This window comes from Scyliorhinus torazame, chromosome 26, assembly GCF_047496885.1.
Source record: "Scyliorhinus torazame isolate Kashiwa2021f chromosome 26, sScyTor2.1, whole genome shotgun sequence".
NCBI lineage: Eukaryota > Metazoa > Chordata > Chondrichthyes > Carcharhiniformes > Scyliorhinidae > Scyliorhinus > Scyliorhinus torazame.
This window is the reverse complement of record NC_092732.1, coordinates 44,909,134-44,929,742: the sequence shown is the minus strand read 5'-3', so window position 1 is coordinate 44,929,742 and position 20,609 is coordinate 44,909,134. Positions and strand designations below refer to the sequence as shown.

The 20,609-nt window shown below is 52.4% G+C and overlaps 1 protein-coding gene across 11 annotated transcripts in view; it reads right to left on the bottom strand.

Annotated features, from left to right (window-relative positions):
- The window catches only part of LOC140403032 (uncharacterized), a 44,308-nt gene extending 37,998 nt beyond the window's left edge, over nucleotides 1-6,310 (bottom strand). For all 11 annotated transcript variants that reach the window (XM_072490698.1, XM_072490708.1, XM_072490701.1 and 8 more), the window contains exon 1: nucleotides 6,167-6,310. In XM_072490698.1, the coding sequence (XP_072346799.1) occupies nucleotides 6,167-6,224 (58 nt within the window). In that variant the 5' untranslated portion in view covers nucleotides 6,225-6,310. The remainder of the gene's footprint in view (nucleotides 1-6,166) is intronic.
- Nucleotides 6,311-20,609: the final 14,299 nt, after the last annotated feature.

Genomic DNA, 20,609 nt, shown 5'->3' with positions numbered 1-20,609 from the left:
ACTGCTGGTTGGAATGGGGCGCAGTGGTTAGCACTGGGACTGCGGCGATGAGGATCCGGGTTCGAATCCCGGCCCTGGGTCACTGTCCGTGCGGGGTTTGCACATTCTCCCCGTGTCTGCGTGGGTCTCACCCCCACAACCCAAAGATGTGCAGGGTGGGTGGATTGGCCGCGCTAAATCGCCCCTCAAGTGGAGAAAAAAAATAATTGGGTACTCTTAAATTCTTTTTTTAAAAATCTGCAGCTGTACCGAGGTAAAAGAGAGCCAGCAGTTGTAATTGGATGCGGTACAGTTTGCACTGGGTGTGCGGGGTCACAGAAAAGGGATGTTGCTCGCGATTGCTGGAGAATCCAGTGGTTGGAGCCGCTGCTACCTCGGGCATTCGATCCCCCCCGAAGCCCGGCAAGGAAGGGGTATCTTTAGCGAGAGCGGCTGCACGCACCCGGGACAGGGCGGTGGGGGCGCGGAATGGCCCTGGATAATAGCTGACCAGAGTGACGGGGTTGGGTCAGCAAACAGAAGTGTTCACAAGGCTGGCCTGTGATGTCACTGCGATCAGCTGACTCAAGGTCACTGCTCAGAGCTTGTTGAATCACACGCGACACGATCGTTCCAGTGATTCCTGTAAACCTGGTTGAGTCAGTCGTTTCGTGCTGCCCCCACGGGGGAGCACCTCGAGCTGACAATGAATGTGGCACTCCCTTTGCAAACTGATGAGGTTTGAACATAGAACTTGGAACATAGAACAGTACAGCACAGTACAGGCCCTTCGGCCCACAATGCTGTGCCGACCATTTAGCCTAATCTGAGATCAAACTCACCTACACCCCTTCAATTTACTGCTGTCCATGTGCCTGTTTGCGAGTCGCTTAAATGTCCCGAATGACTCTGACTCCACCACCTCTGCTGGCAGTGCATTCCACACACCCACCACTCTCTGTGTAAAGAACCTCTGACATCTCCCCTATACCTTCCTCCAATCACCTTAAAATTATGTCCCCTCGTGACAGCCATTTCCACCCTGGGTAAATGTCTCTGGCTATCCACTCTATCCATGCCTCTCATCGCCTTGTCCACCTCTATCAAGTTGCCTTCTTCGCTCCAGTGAGAAAAGCCCTAGCTCCCTCAACCTTTCTTCATAAGACCTGCCCTCCAGTCCAGGCAGCATCCTGGTAAATCTCCTCTGCACCCTCTCCAAAGCGTCCACATCCTTCCTATAATGAGGCGACCAGAACTGGACACAATATTCCAAGTGTGGTCTAACTAGGGTTTTATAAAGCTGCAGCAAAACCTTGCGGCTCTCAAACTCAATCCCCCTGTTAATGAAAGTCAACACACCATACGCCTTCTTAACAACCCTATCAACCTGGGTGGCAACTTTGAGGGATCTATGTACGTGGACCCCAAGATCCCTCTGTTCCTCCACACTTCCAAGAATCCTGCCTTTAACCCTGTGTTCAGCATTCAAATTCGACCGTCCAAAATGAATCACTTCACATTTATCAAGGTTGAACTCCATCTGCCACTTCTCAGCCCAGCTCTGCATCCTGTCAATGTCCTGTTGTAACCTGCAACAACCCTCAACACTATCTACAATTCCACCAACCTTCGTGTCATCGGCAAACTTACTAACCCACCTTTCCACTTCCTCATCCAAGTCATTTATAAAAACCACAAAGAGCAGAGCTCCCAGAACAGATCCCTGCGGGACACCACTGGTCACCGATTCCGACACAGAGGTGGGTAGCTGCCTTTAAAAGTTGAGAAACTTCACAAGTTTGAATTAAGTGGTCGCCGCACTACCAGAAGGACGTGGAGGCTTTGGAGAGAGTACAGAAAAGGTTTACCAGGGTGTTGCCTGGTATGGAGGGTATTAGCTATGAGGAGAGATTGAATAAACGGGGATTGTTCTCCCGGGATAGACGGAGGCTGAGGGGCGACCTGATTGAAGTTTATAAAATTATTACGGGTACAGATAGGGTGAACAATTGGAGGCTTTTTCCCAGGGTGGAAATGACAATTACAAGGGGGCACAAGTTCAAGGTGAGGGGGGAAAGGTTCAGTGGAGATGTGCGGGGGAAGTTTTTTTACACAGAGGGTGGTGGTGGCCTGGAATGCCACTGCCAAGTGAGGTGGGTGGGGCAGATACATTAGAGACCTTTAAGACTTCTCTGTATAGGCACATGAACAGACGGGGTATAGAAGGACCCAGGCGGTTGGTCTCGATAGGATACGTGATCGGTGCAGGCTTGGAGGGCCGAAGGGCCTGTTCCTGTGCTGCATTGTTCTTTGTTCTTTGAAACCTCATGCCCTCATTGGCTCTGAGGCTCTTTGGAAGGCCCCCTGGGGATTCCACCTCTAAATCCCTCAACCTCTCTCCTTCTTGAAGACATTTCTTGAAACCTACCTCTTTGAACAAACGTAGGGCAAAGTGTCATGGAGCTTTTACAGAACTGACAGAGGCCCTCCTGCCCATCCTGTCTGCACTGGCCATCAAACATCTATCTTCTGCAACCCCATGTCCCAGCACTTGGCCCATAGACGTGTGTGCTATGGTATTTCACGTGGTCATCTAAATCCTTCTTCAGTTCCCAGCTGTTCCAGATTCCAACAACCTTCCGGGTGCAAAGACTTCCCCTCACATTTCCTAGAAACCTCCGACACATTAAATCTATGCCCCCTGGTTATCGATCCCTCCGCTAAGGAAGAAAGTTCCTTCCTGGCCACCCTATCTACGCTCCTCATACACCTCACTCAGGTCCCCCTTGGCCTTCTGTGCAGCCAGGAAAACAACCCTTGTCTATCCAGTCCAAAGATGTGCGGCAGATTGACCGTATTAAATTACCCTTAGTGTCCAAAAGGATTAGGTAGGGTTACGGGGATAGGGTGGGGGAGTGGACTTAAGTAGGCTGCTCTTTCCGAGGGCCGGTGCAGACTCGATGGGCCGAATGGCCTCCTTCTGCACTGTAAATTCTATGATTCTACGATTTTATAAAAATAAATTTAGAGAACCCAATTCAGTGGTGGGGTTAGCACTGGGGCTGCGGCGCTGAGGTCCCAGGTTCGATCCCGGCTCTGGGTCACTGTCCGTGTGGAGTTTGCACATTCTCCCCGTGTCTGCGTGGGTTTCGCCCCCACAACCCAAAAGTTGTGCAGGTTAGGTGGATTGGCCGCGCTAAATTGCCCCTTAATTGGAATAAAATAATTGGGTACTCTAAATTATTTTTGGTTATAATTCAATCAGATCATGCCTGGGGTGGGATTCTCCGACCCCCCCCCGCCGGGTCGGAGAATCGCTGGGGGCTGGCGTGAATCCCGCCCCCGCCGAATATCCGGTGCCGGGAATCGCGCCGCGCTGGTTGGCGGGCCCCCCTCCCCCCCGCCGATTCTCCGGTCGCGATGGGCCGAAGTCCCGCTGCTGGAATGCCAGTCCCGCTGGCGAGAATCAAACCACCTCTCTTACCGGCGGTACAAGGCGGCGCGGGCAGACTCCGGGGTCTTGGGGGGGGGGGGGCGATCTGGCCCTGGGGGGTGCCCCCACGGTGGCCTGGCCCGCGATCGGGGCCCACTGATCCGCGGGGGGCCTGTGCCGTGGGGGCACTCTTTCCCTTCCGCCTTCGCCGTGGTCTCCACTGTGGCGGAGGCGGAAGAGACCCCCTCCACTGCGCATGCGCGGGGATGCCCAAAGGCCTTTCCCACCAGCTGGCGGGGCGGAAATCAGTCCGGCGCGGGCCAAGCCCCTCACAGTGAAGGCTCGGCCCCTCAAGATGCGGAGAATTCCGCACCTTTGGGGCAGCGCGATGCCGGACTGTTTCGTGCGTTTTTTGGCGCCGGACATCGCGCCAATTGCGGAGAATCCTGCCCCTGATCTCTTCCTGGTCTCAAACCCACCTCCCCACCTGTTGCCCAAATCAGAAATATATCCAGAGGGCTCAATCAGTAAATGCTCGGTCTAGGGCGGAACCTGAGCCACAAGGGCATTCCAATGCCCCCAATTCGATATCATGTCCTGCGTTGGCCAGCGGCCGAGAGCTTGATTCGGGCTTGGTGAAGTCCACAAATAATAATGTTGTTTGCTCGCCCGTGTGATGACTTGGTCCGGCCAGTCACAGTCGCCGAATAGGAGGTAGCAAATTTCAAACTGAGTTGAGGAGAAACTACTTCCTCCAATGGGCTGTGGATCAGTGGAATTCGTGACCCCAGAGTGCAGTGCATGCTGGGACAGCGAGTAAATTTAAGGAGGGGGTTAGACAGATTTGTAATGGGTTGAAGGGTTATGGAGAACGGGCAGGAGGGTGGAGTTGAGGCTAGGGTGGGACCAGCCATGATCACATTGAGGGTGTTGGGCTCGGGAGGCTAAATTGCCGACTCCCGCTCCTAGATCGTGTGTTCCCGGGAGGAGGTGCTCTGGCTGATTTCACAATCCAGCTCTTGGTCTGTAACATTGTAGGTAGCAGATGAGGAACATAGAAGCATGATAGAATGGCGGAGCAGACTCGATGGGACGAATGGCCCAATTCTGCTCCCATATCTCATGAACAAGTGAAGAAACTGGTGTGGAATTTAGCATAAATGCAGTCAGAAAGAATTCAATCAGTGGCTTTGCAAGATTGCTTAAAGCTCAGTTACTAACTTAACTTGCCTTCACTGCACGGTAGCTTGTCGACTGGATTCGTAACAGCACAGCCTTCCCCCCCCTTCTCCCCCGCTTGCACCACACCCTGAGAGAGTGTGGCAAACAACTCATTCCTCACCAAAGTGATTCAGCGTCAAAGTAACACCGGCCCGAGAGTGAGTTACGGGTCAGAATTTGTAACAGTTCTGCTCCCCGCCACCCCCCCCCACCCCCCACACTCGCTCGCCCTGCTGCTGATGCCAAGCAGTGCCAATCCTGCCACCCCACCCACATTCTTTCCGTTCACAGGATTGCCACGGTCGTCACACAGGATCCTTCGGCCCACATATTATCGATGTTTTTAATGTAAATTTAAAGTTAGCCAATTATTTTTTTTGCCAATTCAGGGGCAATTTAGCGCGGCCAACCCACCTGCCCTGCACATGTTTGGGTTGTGGGGGGCGCGACCCACGCAGACACGGGGAGAATGTGCAAACTCCAGACGGACAGTGTCCCAGGGCCGGGATTCGAACCGGGGCCCTCGGCACCGTGAGGCAGCAGGGCTAACCCCTGCGCCACCCTGCTGCCGCCATTGCATCTATCCAGGCCGACCATGAAATAAATCAATCTACACTTCTGAGCGGCGCAGTGGTTAGCACTGCTGCCTCACGGAGCCGAGGACCCGGGTTCGATCCTGGCCCCGGGTCACTGTCCGTGTGGAGTTTGCACATTCTCCCCGTGTCTGCGTGGGATTCGCCCCCACAACCCAAAAAGACGTGCGCGGTGGGTGGATTGGCCGCGATAGATTGCCTCTTAATTGGAAAAAGAATTGGGTACTCTAAATTAAAAAAAAAAAAATCAATCCACACCAGTCCCATTCCCCAGCACTCGGCGCCTAGCCAGTTTAATTCGCCGTTGATTATCGACACACCAGAAATATACACAATGCCTCCCACAGATGGAGCAAGACTAGTTTCCCCTCAGCAGCGACTCTGGGTGAGTTGCAGATTTGCACTGGGCAGGGAAGTGGTTAGGCTGGTCTGGTGTGGGATGGTGGTGGACAATGGGGGAGGGGATGCAGTCGATTTAACCAACCCCAGGGTGAAGGAGCAGCCCCTGTGTTGCCCACAAGATCTCTGTTCAACATCACAACCCCTTTGTCTCTTTGGTTTTTCCAGCCAGTTTGGGCTGTGATGGACCTCCCAGTCGAACAGTTCCCTGGGGGAGGGGACGCCTGGCTTTCGGATCAGACAAAGGGGAAGGGGGGGGTTTGCTCAGACAGCATGGAGCCAGCTCAGCCCCAGGGGGCCAGGAGGGACCCTCAGCTCCCACAATCACAGTGCCTGAAACATTGCCAAAGGCTGCCCCTTTGCCCCAGCAGCACCCCAGCCCTCACACCTCTGCTCTGCAACCCACTGCAACGCTTCTCCCCGCACCTTCCCACTTTGAGGGAACTGGGTGCCAAGGTGAGCCCCCCCGGGGAAAGCGCACAGCTGCCCCCGCATCCTGCCCCTCTCTCCTGCTCACTCCCGAGGGATTTGAAACTCTCACCTGCTCCCAGCAACATCCCCAACAAGAGTAGGGCGGGCACCCTGCGCCGCGGCTCCATGGCACGGACAGGGACACAGACAGAGACACACACAGGGACACAGACACTGAGAACAGTCAGCACTGCACCACCTCCTGGGCACGAATCAAGAGGCTCCGCCTGCAACAGGTACCAGTGCACCTGGAGACCCCGCCCATGCCGAGCAAACCCCACCCACCGGCCCGGCCCGGCCACCCCCCCCCCCCCCCCCCAACGGCCCGGGACCCCCCCCCCCCTCCATCCAGCCGAAACTAACAAAACCCACTTCCCGCTCAAATTAACCTGCATCCCTCACTCCCCCAAACTCCAGCAGAACACACTGCCCCATGTAACACACTGCCCCATGTAACACACTGCCCCCATATAACACGCTGCCCCAGAAACACACTGCCCCCATATAGCACACTGCCCCCATATAACACACTGCCCCCATATAGCACACTGCCCCAGAAACACACTGCCCCATGTAACACACTGCCCCATATAACACACTGCCCCCATATAGCACACTGCCCCCATATAACACTGCCCCATATAACACACTGCCCCATATAACACACTGCCCCATATAACACACTGCCCCCATATAGCACACTGCCCCCATATAACACTGCCCCATATAACACACTGCCCCCATATAACACACTGCCCCATATAACACACTGCCCCATATAACACACTGCCCCATATAGCACACTGCCCCATATAACACACTGCCCCATATAACACACTGCCCCCATATAACACACTGCCCCAGAAACACACTGCCCCATATAACACACTGCCCCATATAGCACACTGCCCCATATAACACACTGCCCCATATAGCACACTGCCCCCATATAACACTGCCCCATATAACACACTGCCCCCATATAACACACTGCCCCATATAACACACTGCCCCCATGTAACACACTGCCCCATATAACACACTGCCCCATATAACACACTGCCCCATGTAACACACTGCCCCCATATAACACACTGCCCCCATGTAACACACTGCCCCATATAGCACACTGCCCCCATATAACACACTGCCCCCATATAACACACTGCCCCCATATAGCACACTGCCCCATATAACACACTGCCCCATATAGCACACTGCCCCATATAACACACTGCCCCATATAACACACTGCCCCATGTAGCACACTGCCCCATATAACACACTGCCCCACATAACACACTGCCCCATGTAACTCACTGCCCCATATAACACACTGCCCCCATATAACACACTGCCCCATGTAACACACTGCCCCATATAGCACACTGCCCCATATAACACACTGCCCCATATAACACACTGCCCCATATAACACACTGCCCCATAGAACACATTTCCCCATATAGCACACTGCCCCCATATAACACACTGCCCCCATATAACACACTGCCCCCATATAGCCCACTGCCCCCATATAGCACACTGCCGCATATAACACACTGCCCCATATAGCACACTGCCCCATATAACACACTGCCCCATATAACACACTGCCCCATGTAGCACACTGCCCCATATAACACACTGCCCCATATAACACACTGCCCCATATAACACACTGCCCCATGTAACACACTGCCCCATATAACACACTGCCCCATATAACACACTGCTCCATATAACACACTGGCCCATATAACACAGTGCCCCATATAACACACTGCCCCATGTAACACACTGCCCCCATATAACACACTGCCCCATATAACACACTGCCCCATATAACACACTGCTCCATATAACACACTGCCCCATATAGCACACTGCCCCATATAACACACTGCCCCATATAACACACTGCCCCATGTAACACACTGCCCCATATAACACACTGCCCCATGTAACACACTGCTCCATATAACACACTGCCCCATATAACACACTGCCCCATGTAACACACTGCCCCATATAACACACTGCCCCATGTAACACACTGCTCCATATAACACACTGCCCCATATAACACACTGCCCCATGTAACACACTGCCCCATGTAACACACTGCTCCATATAACACACTGCCCCATGTAACACACTGCCCCCATATAACACACTGCCCCATATAACACACTGCCCCATATAGCACACTGCCCAATGTAGCACACTGCCCCATGTAACACACTGCCCCATGTAACACACTGCTCCATATAACACACTGCCCCATGTAACACACTGCCCCATGTAACACACTGCCCCATGTAACACACTGCCCCATATAACACACTGCCCCATGTAACACACTGCCCCCATATAACACACTGCGCCATATAACACACTGCCCCATATAACACACTGCCCCATATAACACACTGCCCCATGTAACACACTGCCCCCATATAACACACTGCCCCATATAACACACTGCCCCCATATAATACACTGCCCCATATAACACACTGCCCCATGTAACACACTGCCCCCATGTAACACACTGCCCCATATAACACACTGCCCCATGTAACACACTGCCCCATATAACACACTGCCCCATGTAACACACTGCCCCATATAGCACACTGCCCCATATAGCACACTGCCCCATGTAACACACTGCCCCATATAACACACTGCCCCATGTAACACACTGCCCCATATAACACACTGCCCCATATAACACACTGCCCCATGTAACACACTGCCCCATATAACACACTGCCCCATATAACACACTGCCCCATGTAACACACTGCCCCCATATAACACACTGCCCCATATAACACACTGGCCCATATAACACAGTGCCCCATATAACACACTGCCCCATATAACACACTGCCCCCATATAACACACTGCCCCATATAGCACACTGCCCCTTATAACACACTGCCCCATATAGCACACTGCCCCATATAGCACACTGCCCCCATGTAACACACTGCCCCCATATAACACACTGCCCCATGTAACACACTGCCCCATTTAACCCACTGCCCCATATAACACACTGCCCCATATAACACACTGCCCCATGTAACACACTGCCCCATATAACACAATGCCCCCATATAACACACTGCCCCATATAGCACACTGCCCCATATAACACACTGCTCCATATAACACACTGCCCCCATATAACACACTGCCCCGTATAACACACTGCCCCCATATAACACACTGCCCCATATAACACACTGCCCCATGTATCACACTGCCCCATATAACACACTGCCCCATATAACACACTGCCCCATGTAACACACTGCCCCATATAACACACTGCCCCATATAACACACTGCCCCCATATAACACACTGCCCCATATAACACACTGCCCCCATGTAACACACTGCACCATATAACACACTGCCCCATATAACACACTGCCCCCATATAACACACTGCCCCATATAACACACTGCCCCATGTAACACACTGCCCCATATAACACACTGCCCCCATATAACGCACTGCCCCATATCACACACTGCCCTATGTAACACACTGCCCCATATAACACACTGCCCCGTATAACACACTGCCCCCATATAACACACTGCCCCCATATAACACACTGCCCCATATAACACACTGCCCCATGTAACACACTGCCCCATATAACACACTGCGCCATATAACACACTGCCCCCATATAACACACTGCCCCATATAACACACTGCCCCGTATAACACACTGCCCCATATAACACACTGCCCCCATATAACACACTGCCCCATATAACACACTGCCCCATGTAACACACTGCCCCATATAACACACTGCCCCCATATAACACACTGCCCCATATAACACACTGCCCCATGTAACACACTGCCCCATATAACACACTGCCCCATATAACACACTGCCCCATATAACACACTGCCCCCATATAACACACTGCCCCATATAACACACTGCCCCGTATAACACACTGCCCCCATATAACACACTGCCCCATATAACACACTGCCCCATGTATCACACTGCCCCATATAACACACTGCCCCATATAACACACTGCCCCATGTAACACACTGCCCCATATAACACACTGCCCCATATAACACACTGCCCCCATATAACACACTGCCCCATATAACACACTGCCCCCATGTAACACACTGCACCATATAACACACTGCCCCATATAACACACTGCCCCCATATAACACACTGCCCCATATAACACACTGCCCCATGTAACACACTGCCCCATATAACACACTGCCCCCATATAACACACTGCCCCATATAACACACTGCCCCATGTAACACACTGCCCCATATAACACACTGCCCCGTATAACACACTGCCCCCATATAACACACTGCCCCCATATAACACACTGCCCCATATAACACACTGCCCCATGTAACACACTGCCCCATATAACACACTGCCCCATATAACACACTGCCCCCATATAACACACTGCCCCATATAACACACTGCCCCGTATAACACACTGCCCCATATAACACACTGCCCCCTTATAACACACTGCCCCATATAACACACTGCCCCATGTAACACACTGCCCCATATAACACACTGCCCCCATATAACACACTGCCCCATATAACACACTGCCCCATATAACACACTGCCCCCATATAACACACTGCCCCGTATAACACACTGCCCCCATATAACACACTGCCCCATATAACACACTGCCCCATGTAACACACTGCCCCATATAACACACTGCCCCATATAACACACTGCCCCCATATAACACACTGCCCCATATAACACACTGCCCCGTATAACACACTGCCCCATATAACACACTGCCCCCATATAACACACTGCCCCATATAACACACTGCCCCATGTAACACACTGCCCCATATAACACACTGCCCCATGTAACACACTGCCCCATATAACACACTGCCCCGTATAACACACTGCCCCATATCGCATAATATCCCATTGGGGTCCCGCCCAGGAATATAATCACTGCACCTGACCAATCCCGCACGTGGAACATGTCCATATCTAGAACATGCCACACCTGGACTGATCCAGAACTGCCACATACCCGCACCTGGACTGATCCAGAACTGCCACATACCCGCACCTGGACTGATCCAGAACTGCCACACACCTGCACCTGGACTGATCCAGAACTGCCACGTACCTGCATTTGGACTGATCCAGAACTGCCACATATCCGCACCTGGACTGATCCAGAACTGCCCCATATCCACACCTGGACAGACCCAGAAATGCCACGTACCTGCATCTGGACTGATCCAGAACTGCCACATACCCGCACCTGGACTGATCCAGAACTGCGACATACCCACACCTGGACTGATCCAGAACTGAGACATACCCACACCTGGACGGATCCAGAAATGCTACCTACCCACATCTGGTCTGATCCAGCACTGCCACATACCTGCATCTGGACTGATCCAGAACTGCTACATACCCACACCTGGACTGACCCAGAACTGATACATACCCCCACCTGGACTGATCCAGAACTGCTACATACCCACACCTGGACTGATCCAGAACTGCTACATACCCACACCTGGACTGATCGAGAACTGATACACACCCACACCTGGACTGATCCAGAACTGCCAGATACACATGCCTGGAGTGATCCAGAACTGATACACTCCCACACCTGGACTGATCCAAAACTCACACATACCCACATCTGGAGTGAGCCAGAACTGCCACATACCCACATCTGGACTGATCCAGAACTTTTACATACCCACACCTGGACAGATCCTGAACTGCTACATACTCACACCTGGAGTGATCCAGAACTGATACACTCCCACACCTGGACTGATCCAGACCTGCTACGTACCCGCACCTGGACTGATCCAGAACTGCCACAGACCCACACCAGGACTGATCCAGAACTGCTACACACCCAAACCTGGACTGATCCAGAACTGCCAGATACCCACACCGGTTCTGATCCAGAACTGCTACATTCCAACACCTGGACTGATCCAGAACTGCCACGTACCCACACCTGGATTGATCCAGGTCTGCTACATACCCACACCTGGTCTAATCCAGAACTGCTACATACCCACACCTGGACGGATCCAGAACTGCCACATACCTGCACCTGGACTGATCCAGAACTGCTACATACCCGCACCTGGACTGATCCAGAACTGTTACATACCCACACCTGGACTGATCCAGAACTGCTACATACCCACATGTGGACTGAACCAGAACTGCTACATACCCACACCTGGACTGATCCAGAACCGCTACACACCCACACCTGGACTGATCCAGAACCGCTACATACCCACACCTGGACTGATCCAGAACTGCTACATACCCACACGTGGACTGATCCAGAACCGCTACATACCCACACCTGGACTGATCCAGAACCGCTACATACCCACACCTGGACTGATCCAGAACCGCTACACACCCACACCTAGACTGATCCAGAACCGCTACATACCCACACCTGGGCTGATCCAGAACCGCTACATACCCACACCTGGACTGATCCAGAACTGCCACACACCCACACCTGGACTGATCCAGAACTGCCACAGACGTGCACCTGGACTGATTCGGAACTGCCACATACCCATACCTGGACTGATCCAGAACTGCCAAATCCATGCACCTGAACTGTTCCTGAACTGCTACATACGCACACCTGGACAGATCCTGAACTGCTACATACACACCTGGACTGTTCCAGAACTGCTACCTACCCACACCTGGACAGATACAGAACCGCCAGATTCCCACACCTGGACTGATCCAGAACTGCTACATACCCACACCTGGACTGATCCAGAACTGCTACATACCCACACTTGGACTGATCCAGAACTGATACAGACCCACACCTGGACTGATCCAGAACTGCTACATACCAACACGTGGAGTGATCCAGAACTGCTACACACCCACACCTGCAGTGATCCAGATCTGCTACACACCCACACCTGGACTGATCCAGAACTGCCACATTCGCACACCTCGACTGATCCAGAACTGCTAAGTACCCACACCTGGACTGATCCAGAACTGTCCCATTCCCACACCTGGACTGATCCAGAACTGCCACATTCCAAAACGTGGACTGTTCCAGAACTGCTACATACCCACACCTGGACTGTTCCAGAACTGCTACATACCCACACCTGGACTGATCCAGAACTGCTACATACCCACACGTGGAGTGATCCAGAACTGCTACTACCCACACCTGCAGTGATCCAGAACTGCTACATACCCACGCCAGGACTGATCCAGAACTGATACATACCCACACCTGGGCTGATCCAGAACTGCTACATACCCACACCTGGACTGATCCAGAACTGCTACATACCCACACCTGGACTGATCCAGAACTGCTACATACCAACACCTGCAGTGATCCAGAACTGCCACATTCCCACACCTGGAGTGATCCAGAACTGATACATACATACACCAGGACTGATCCAGAACTGCCACACACCCACGCCTGGACTGATCCAGAACTGCCACATACCCACACCTGGACGGATCCAGAACTGCCACATACCTGCACCTGGACTGATCCAGAACTGGTACATACCCGCACCTAGACTGATCCAGAACTGTTACATACCCACACCTGGTCTGAACCAGAACTGCTATACACCCACACCTGGACTGATGCAGAACGGCCAAATACCCACACCTGGACTGATCCAGAACTCCTACATCCCCACACCTGGACTGATCCAGAACTGCTACACACCCACACCTGGACTGATCCAGAACTGCCACATACCCACTCCTGGACTGATCCAGAACTGCCAAATACCTGCACCTGGACTGATCCAGAACTGCCACATACCCACACCTGGACTGATCCAGAACTGCTACATACCCACACCTGGACTGATCCAGAACTGCTACATACCAACACCTGCAGTGATCCAGAACTGCCACATTCCCACACCTGGAGTGATCCAGAACTGATACATACATACACCAGGACTGATCCAGAACTGCCACACACCCACGCCTGGACTGATCCAGAACTGCCACATACCCACACCTGGACGGATCCAGAACTGCCACATACCTGCACCTGGACTGATCCAGAACTGGTACATACCCGCACCTAGACTGATCCAGAACTGTTACATACCCACACCTGGTCTGAACCAGAACTGCTATACACCCACACCTGGACTGATGCAGAACGGCCAAATACCCACACCTGGACTGATCCAGAACTCCTACATCCCCACACCTGGACTGATCCAGAACTGCTACACACCCACACCTGGACTGATCCAGAACTGCCACATACCCACTCCTGGACTGATCCAGAACTGCCAAATACCTGCACCTGGACTGATCCAGAACTGCCACATACCCACACCTGGACTGTTCCAGAACTGATACATACCCACACCTCGACTGATCCAGAACTGCCAAATCCATGCACCTGAACTGACCCTGAACTGCTACATACCCACACCTGGACAGATCCAGAACTGCTACATACCCACACCTGGACAGATCCTGAACTGCTACATACCCAAAACTGGACTGTTCCAGAACTGCCACATACCCACTCCTGGACTGATCCAGAACTGCCAAATACCTGCACCTGGACTGATCCAGAACTGCCAAATACCTGCACCTGGACTGATCCAGAACTGCCACATACCCACACCTGGACTGTTCCAGAACTGATACATACCCACACCTCGACTGATCCAGAACTGCCAAATCCATGCACCTGAACTGACCCTGAACTGCCACATACCCACACCTGGACTGTTCCAGAACTGGCACATACCCACACCTGAACTGATCCAGAACTGCCACATTCCCACACCTGGACTGATCCAGAACGGCTACATACCCAAACCTGGACTGATCCAGAACTGCTACGTACCCACACCTGGACTGTTCCAGAACTGCTACATACCCACACGTGGAGTGATCCAGAACTGCTACTACCCACACCTGGACTGATCCAGAACTGCTACATACCCACACCTGGACTGATCCAGAACTGCTACATACCCACACGTGGAGTGATCCAGAACTGCTACTACCCACACCTGCAGTGATCCAGAACTGCTACATACCCACACCAGGACTGATCCAGAATTGCTACATGCCCACACCTGGGCTGATCCAGAACTGCTACATACCCACACCTGGACTGATCCAGAACTGCTACATACCCACACCTGGACTGATCCAGAACTGCTACATACCAACACCTGCAGTGATCCAGAACTGCTACTACCCACACCTGGACTGATCCAGAACTGATACATACCCACACCTGGACTGATCCAGAACTGCTACATACCCACAACTGGACTGATCCAGAACTGATACACACCCACACCTGGGCTGATCCAGAACTGCTACATACGCACACCTGGGCTGATCCAGAACTGCTACAAACCCACACCTGGACTGATCCAGAACTGCTACATACCCACACCTGGACTGATCGAGAACTGATACACACCCACACCTGGACTGATCCAGAACTGCCAGATACACATGCCTGGAGTGAACCAGAACTGATACACTCCCACACCTGGACTGATCCAAAACTCACACATACCCACATCTGGAGTGAGCCAGAACTGCCACATACCCACATCTGGACTGATCCAGAACTTTTACATACCCACACCTGGACAGATCCTGAACTGCTACATAACCACACCTGGAGTGATCCAGAACTGATACATTCCCCCACCTGGACTGACACACTCCCACACCTGGACTGATCCAGAACTGCTACATACCCACACCTGGTTTAATCCAGAACTGCTACATACCCACACCTGGACGGATCCAGAACTGCCACACACCTGCACCTGGACTGATCCAGAACTGCTACATACCAGCACCTGGACTGATCCAGAACTGTTACATACCTACACCTGGACTGATCCAGAACTGCTGCATACCCACATCTGGTCTGAACCAGAACTGCTATACACCCACACCTGGACTGATCCAGAACCGCTACATACCCACACCTGGACAGATCCAGAACTGCCACATACCCACACCTGGACTGTTCCAGAACTGCTACCTACCCACACCTGGACAGATACAGAACCGCCAGATTCCCACACCTGGACTGATCCAGAACTGCTACATACCCACACCTGGACTGATCCAGAACTGCTACATACCCACACTTGGACTGATCCAGAACTGATACAGACCCACACCTGGACTGATCCAGAACTGCTACATACCAACACGTGGAGTGATCCAGAACTGCTACACACCCACACCTGCAGTGATCCAGATCTGCTACACACCCACACCTGGACTGATCCAGAACTGCCACATTCGCACACCTCGACTGATCCAGAACTGCTAAGTACCCACACCTGGACTGATCCAGAACTGTCCCATTCCCACACCTGGACTGATCCAGAACTGCCACATTCCAAAACGTGGACTGTTCCAGAACTGCTACATACCCACACCTGGACTGTTCCAGAACTGCTACATACCCACACCTGGACTGATCCAGAACTGCTACATACCCACACGTGGAGTGATCCAGAACTGCTACTACCCACACCTGCAGTGATCCAGAACTGCTACATACCCACGCCAGGACTGATCCAGAACTGATACATACCCACACCTGGGCTGATCCAGAACTGCTACATACCCACACCTGGACTGATCCAGAACTGCTACATACCCACACCTGGACTGATCCAGAACTGCTACATACCAACACCTGCAGTGATCCAGAACTGCCACATTCCCACACCTGGAGTGATCCAGAACTGATACATACATACACCAGGACTGATCCAGAACTGCCACACACCCACGCCTGGACTGATCCAGAACTGCCACATACCCACACCTGGACGGATCCAGAACTGCCACATACCTGCACCTGGACTGATCCAGAACTGGTACATACCCGCACCTAGACTGATCCAGAACTGTTACATACCCACACCTGGTCTGAACCAGAACTGCTATACACCCACACCTGGACTGATGCAGAACGGCCAAATACCCACACCTGGACTGATCCAGAACTCCTACATCCCCACACCTGGACTGATCCAGAACTGCTACACACCCACACCTGGACTGATCCAGAACTGCCACATACCCACTCCTGGACTGATCCAGAACTGCCAAATACCTGCACCTGGACTGATCCAGAACTGCCACATACCCACACCTGGACTGTTCCAGAACTGATACATACCCACACCTCGACTGATCCAGAACTGCCAAATCCATGCACCTGAACTGACCCTGAACTGCTACATACCCACACCTGGACAGATCCAGAACTGCTACATACCCACACCTGGACAGATCCTGAACTGCTACATACCCAAAACTGGACTGTTCCAGAACTGCCACATACCCACTCCTGGACTGATCCAGAACTGCCAAATACCTGCACCTGGACTGATCCAGAACTGCCAAATACCTGCACCTGGACTGATCCAGAACTGCCACATACCCACACCTGGACTGTTCCAGAACATACATACCCACACCTCGACTGATCCAGAACTGCCAAATCCATGCACCTGAACTGACCCTGAACTGCCACATACCCACACCTGGACTGTTCCAGAACTGGCACATACCCACACCTGAACTGATCCAGAACTGCCACATTCCCACACCTGGACTGATCCAGAACGGCTACATACCCAAACCTGGACTGATCCAGAACTGCTACGTACCCACACCTGGACTGTTCCAGAACTGCTACATACCCACACGTGGAGTGATCCAGAACTGCTACTACCCACACCTGGACTGATCCAGAACTGCTACATACCCACACCTGGACTGATCCAGAACTGCTACATACCCACACGTGGAGTGATCCAGAACTGCTACTACCCACACCTGCAGTGATCCAGAACTGCTACATACCCACACCAGGACTGATCCAGAATTGCTACATACCCACACCTGGGCTGATCCAGAACTGCTACATACCCACACCTGGACTGATCCAGAACTGCTACATACCCACACCTGGACTGATCCAGAACTGCTACATACCAACACCTGCAGTGATCCAGAACTGCTACTACCCACACCTGGACTGATCCAGAACTGATACATACCCACACCTGGACTGATCCAGAACTGCTACATACCCACAACTGGACTGATCCAGAACTGATACACACCCACACCTGGGCTGATCCAGAACTGCTACATACGCACACCTGGGCTGATCCAGAACTGCTACAAACCCACACCTGGACTGATCCAGAACTGCTACATACCCACACCTGGACTGATCGAGAACTGATACACACCCACACCTGGACTGATCCAGAACTGCCAGATACACATGCCTGGAGTGAACCAGAACTGATACACTCCCACACCTGGACTGATCCAAAACTCACACATACCCACATCTGGAGTGAGCCAGAACTGCCACATACCCACATCTGGACTGATCCAGAACTTTTACATACCCACACCTGGACAGATCCTGAACTGCTACATAACCACACCTGGAGTGATCCAGAACTGATACATTCCCCCACCTGGACTGACACACTCCCACACCTGGACTGATCCAGAACTGCTACATACCCACACCTGGTTTAATCCAGAACTGCTACATACCCACACCTGGACGGATCCAGAACTGCCACACACCTGCACCTGGACTGATCCAGAACTGCTACATACCAGCACCTGGACTGATCCAGAACTGTTACATACCTACACCTGGACTGATCCAGAACTGCTGCATACCCACATCTGGTCTGAACCAGAACTGCTATACACCCACACCTGGACTGATCCAGAACCGCTACATACCCACACCTGGACAGATCCAGAACTGCCACATACCCACACCTGGACTGATCCAGAACTGCCACATACCTGCACCTGGACTGAATCGGAACTGCCACATACCCACATCTGGACTGATCCAGAACTGCTACATACCCACACCTGGACTGATCCAGAACTGCCAGATTCCCACACCTGGACTAATCCAGAACTGCTACATACCCACACCTGGACTGATCCAGAACTGATACAGACCCACACCTGGACTGATCCAGAACTGCTACGTGCCCAAACCTGGACTGTTCCAGAACTGCTACATACCCACACCGGGACTGATCCAGAACTGCTACATACCAACACGTGGAGTGATCCAGAACTGCTACATACCCACACCTGCAGTGATCCAGAACTGCTACATTCCCACGCCTGGACTGATCCAGAACTGCTACATACCCACACCTGGACTGATCCAGAACTGTCCCATTCCCACACCTGGACTGATCCAGAACTGCCACATTCCCAAACCTGGACTGTTCCAGAACTGCTACATACCCACACCTGGGCCGATCCAGAACTGCCACATTCCCACGCCTGGACTGATCCAGAACTGCTACGTACCCACACCTGGACTGATCCAGAACTGTCCCATTCTCACACCTGGACTGATCCAGAACTGCCACATTCCCAAACCTGGACTGTTCCAGAACTGCTACATACCCACACCTGGACTGAACCAGAACTGCTACATACCCACACCTGGACTGATCCAGAACTGCTACATCCCCAATCCTGGACTGTTCCAGAACTGCTACATACCCACACCTGGACTGATCCAGAACTGCTACATACCCACACGTGGAGTGATCCAGAACTGCTACTACCCACACCTGCAGTGATCCAGATCTGCTACACACCCACACCTGGGCTGATCCAGAACTGATATATACCCTCACCAGGACTGATCCAGAACTGCTACATACCCACACCTGGGCTGATCCAGAACTGCTACATACCCACACCTGGACTGATCCAGAACTGCTATATACCCACACCTGGACTGATCCAGAATTGCTACATACCAACACCTGCAGTGATCCAGAACTGCTACTACCCACACCTGGACTGATCCAGAACTGCTACATACCAACACCTTATGTGATCCAGAACTGCTACTACCCACACCTGGAGTGATCCAGAACTGATACATACCAACACCAGGACTGATCCACAACTGACACACACCCATACCTGGACTGATCCAGAACTGCCACATACCCACACACTGGACGGATCCAGAACTGCCACATACCTGCACCTGGACTGATCCAGAACTGCTACATACCCGCACCTAGACTGATCCAGAACTGCCAGATACACACTCCTGGACTGATCCAGAACTGCCACATTCCCACACCTGGACTGATCCATAATTGATACATACCCACACCAGGACTGATCCAGAACTGCCACACACACACACCTGGACTGATCCAGAACTGCCACATACCCACACCTGGACGGATCCGGAACTGCCACATACCTGCACCTGGACTGATCCAGAACTGCTCCATACCCGCACCTAGACTGATCCAGAACTGTTACATACCCACACCTGGACTGGACCAGAACTGCTA